General features: G+C 36.5%; 1 protein-coding gene across 1 annotated transcript in view; it reads right to left on the bottom strand.

Moving 5' to 3' along the window:
- The window catches only part of PHF10 (PHD finger protein 10), a 15,685-nt gene extending 15,021 nt beyond the window's left edge, over positions 1 to 664 (bottom strand). Inside the window, 2 exon segments of the mRNA XM_009874965.1 lie at positions 1 to 18; positions 564 to 664. The exon segment at positions 1 to 18 is cut by the window's left edge and continues 4 nt beyond it. Of these exon segments, the coding sequence (XP_009873267.1) occupies positions 1 to 18; positions 564 to 616 (71 nt within the window). The 5' untranslated portion in view covers positions 617 to 664.
- Between the last annotated feature and the right edge of the window lie 2,222 nt (positions 665 to 2,886).

A 2,886-nucleotide genomic window follows, 5' to 3' on the forward strand; every position in this document is an offset into this window, starting at 1 on the left:
GCAGGAAAATAGCTGTATCTAAGTATAAGAACAACGTTAGACCAAATCAAAGAATCGTTCCGAGGAATATTTACATTTCTAGATATTCAATAATTCCTATTTATATGTCAATGAATAACATCTAAGAAGTTGGACAAGCACTTTAGAACAGTACATCCTGTCAACCCATTTCAAAGTCACTTTGTTACACTCCACTTCACATGTATTTCTCCAAACCTATATGGTGAGGGACAAAACATGAAGAAAGGGATATCCATGAGTGGGCAGGACACCAAGGAAAGCAGGTATTACAGAGTCAAAATTCATATGCAATGCAATATGCAATGTTCTAGAAACATGTAAGCTGTGCTTCTGCTTGTAAATTAGATGCAGCACATTTTGTGTAATTTAAAAATAAAATTATTTAAAACATGCTGGGAGAAAAAGACAGCTAGCTATTCACAGAATACAGCCTCAATTCAGAAAGATGTATGAAGAATATACAAGCAAAGAAAAAAGTGCATATTGAACAATACAGTAAGACTAGCCACAAAAAAGTTGGAACTGTAAAATAATGTTATTACCCAAGGTCTTGACTAGAAGTTTCACAGCTCCGAGAACTGTCCCCTGAGCCCATACGTCGTCTTTTGGATGGCTGGCTGCCATCATTGGAATTTTCTTCTGCGTCATCCTGAAATGAAAACGAAGATAAACACTAAAAAAAGTAAGAGTATTTAGCAGATTGAACTATTTCATAATGCTTTTTACAAACAACTCTTAGAACAGTTTACATGACAAATTATTATTTACAGTAAACTGGCTGCACGACACAGTGGCACAAGAGTATTGAGTAGTTTCTCAAACGCTGCATAGGTGGAGCACTGAATAGACACAGCTGTGGCTCCGATTACCAAGTTCATCATTCTTGATGTAAAGTACCTATGGCACCAGCATGGCCAGACAGCTGTAGAGCCAGCAAACTTCCCTCACTGGTGACAGACAGAGACAACACTAATTCACTTAATCAGGCTAGCCTGCAAAATCAAAAGCAAAGGCCAAGCAAAAACACTGACCTCTTGCTGGGAGCTGAGGCTTACAAAATCAAGGCAAATATTATCAAAAGTAACACCGGAGTTTACGGACATAGGGTTAAAATAAGAAGAATGGTACAGAGTTTACAAAAAGACATGATCACAACAAGTAGCAAAGACTTATCTTTCATGAATAGAAAAAAAAAGAAGTTGTATTGCAAGAGATACAGAAGATAACAAAGTTATTAAAAGGGAACATTTAGAAGTTAACTTACAGGTGTCACTATTCAGATTTCATGGGATCTATATAAAGTAAGGGAATAATGGGTGGAGTGAAAAAAAAAAAAAGCTCTGTAAAATCTAGCAGACCAATGATTCAGTTGGTCTTTTTGGTTTTTCACTGCTTTGTTGTCCCATAACACTATAAAACTCCTACATACATCATCAACAACTCTCAGAGCATTTAGTGACCATCCTTACATGACTGTAATTGAGAAACAGAAGGCAGATGTGTTCAAGTGAGTCACCTATTTTCACCAGTACTGGAGCCAAGAACAAGATACCTCTTTAAGTAATCAAAGCTCTAAAGGAGAGTAGTAGGAAAGAATCACGTTTCATATCTTTTGCGAAAAGTTTAAGAAAGAATTAACCTGACAGAAATAAATGGATCAAGCCCAATTATACTCACTTATTAAATACCTACAAGAACAACTATTATGTACATCTTTCATTCTAGTATGTTTTACATATCGTATCACTTTAAATAGAACTAAAAGACCTTTCAGCAAATGAGAACACATGTTTTCAGTTATGCAACATTTCACAGCTCTATAATCAAGAGACCATGTGGAAATGCATGTCTCCTGTATTTTTCATGTTTTCGCAATTATTTACAATTTTTTTCTTTCTTGTGGAGTAGCAAGAAGAATATTTTCCATATAGTAACAAAAACTGAAAAGAAAATTTAATGAAACTGCTTTCTTAATACAGGTATACTTAAAGATTCAGGCACGTAGCATCTCCTCTAGTATTACTAGTAATACAATTTCCTAGTATTGCTGAGAATGTATAAACTCAATTGGACAAACCAAGTAGCTGTTGCCATTCAGAACAATACCACATGAGCATTTTGTGACACAGCTATGTCTCATCAGTAATTCATCCCTGCTTCCCACACAGAACATTACTGCACTCCAAACATTTTCAACTTCTAGACAAAAATATTAACAGGGTCAAAGCCATGCTTTGCTACACCGAAGTTGCCAAGGGACTTCAAAACATTTTTAAAAGACAGATCTCAACCTCACAGTTAAGAGTAAACAATTCACATTAGTTTCTCCTTTTGTTTTGATATTTTCTTTTGTTAAACACTGTCCTGTTAAAAAACACGAGCACATCTACCACAGGAGAGAGAAACGTCCTCCATTTCCATCTTTGCTTTATTTGCTGAAAACTACAGCAAGTTCAATCACGTCTGCTCACTAACTAAAACACTCTCTGAAATGAGACACTTTGTCGAGAAAACTTTGTAGAAAAAGTGAAAAAATTTGCACTGCAATCCAAGACACACTCTAGTTCAACCACTGTTACTGTACCAAAAATAATAATTAGCCTTGTGGCTTTCCTAACACGGAAAGTCAAGCATTGATCCAAAAAAAAAAAAAAAAAGCGTCCCTTCTTCACTCGAAAACGCAAGCTTCTGTTAAACGCCTGTTAGAATTCCTGCTACGTCTATCAGTTGTGAGACCTACGTAAGGATCTTTCATTATGTAATCGGGAAGCCTGAATTACCAAGATGCTTTTCAAAAAAGTGACTGCCGACCTGCACCCCGGCGCGGGTGCGGAAACACCAACGGACACTTGGTGCCACGAGTCC

The sequence above is a fragment of the Apaloderma vittatum genome, unplaced genomic scaffold (assembly GCF_000703405.1).
Source record: "Apaloderma vittatum isolate BGI_N311 unplaced genomic scaffold, ASM70340v1 scaffold42118, whole genome shotgun sequence".
NCBI lineage: Eukaryota > Metazoa > Chordata > Aves > Trogoniformes > Trogonidae > Apaloderma > Apaloderma vittatum.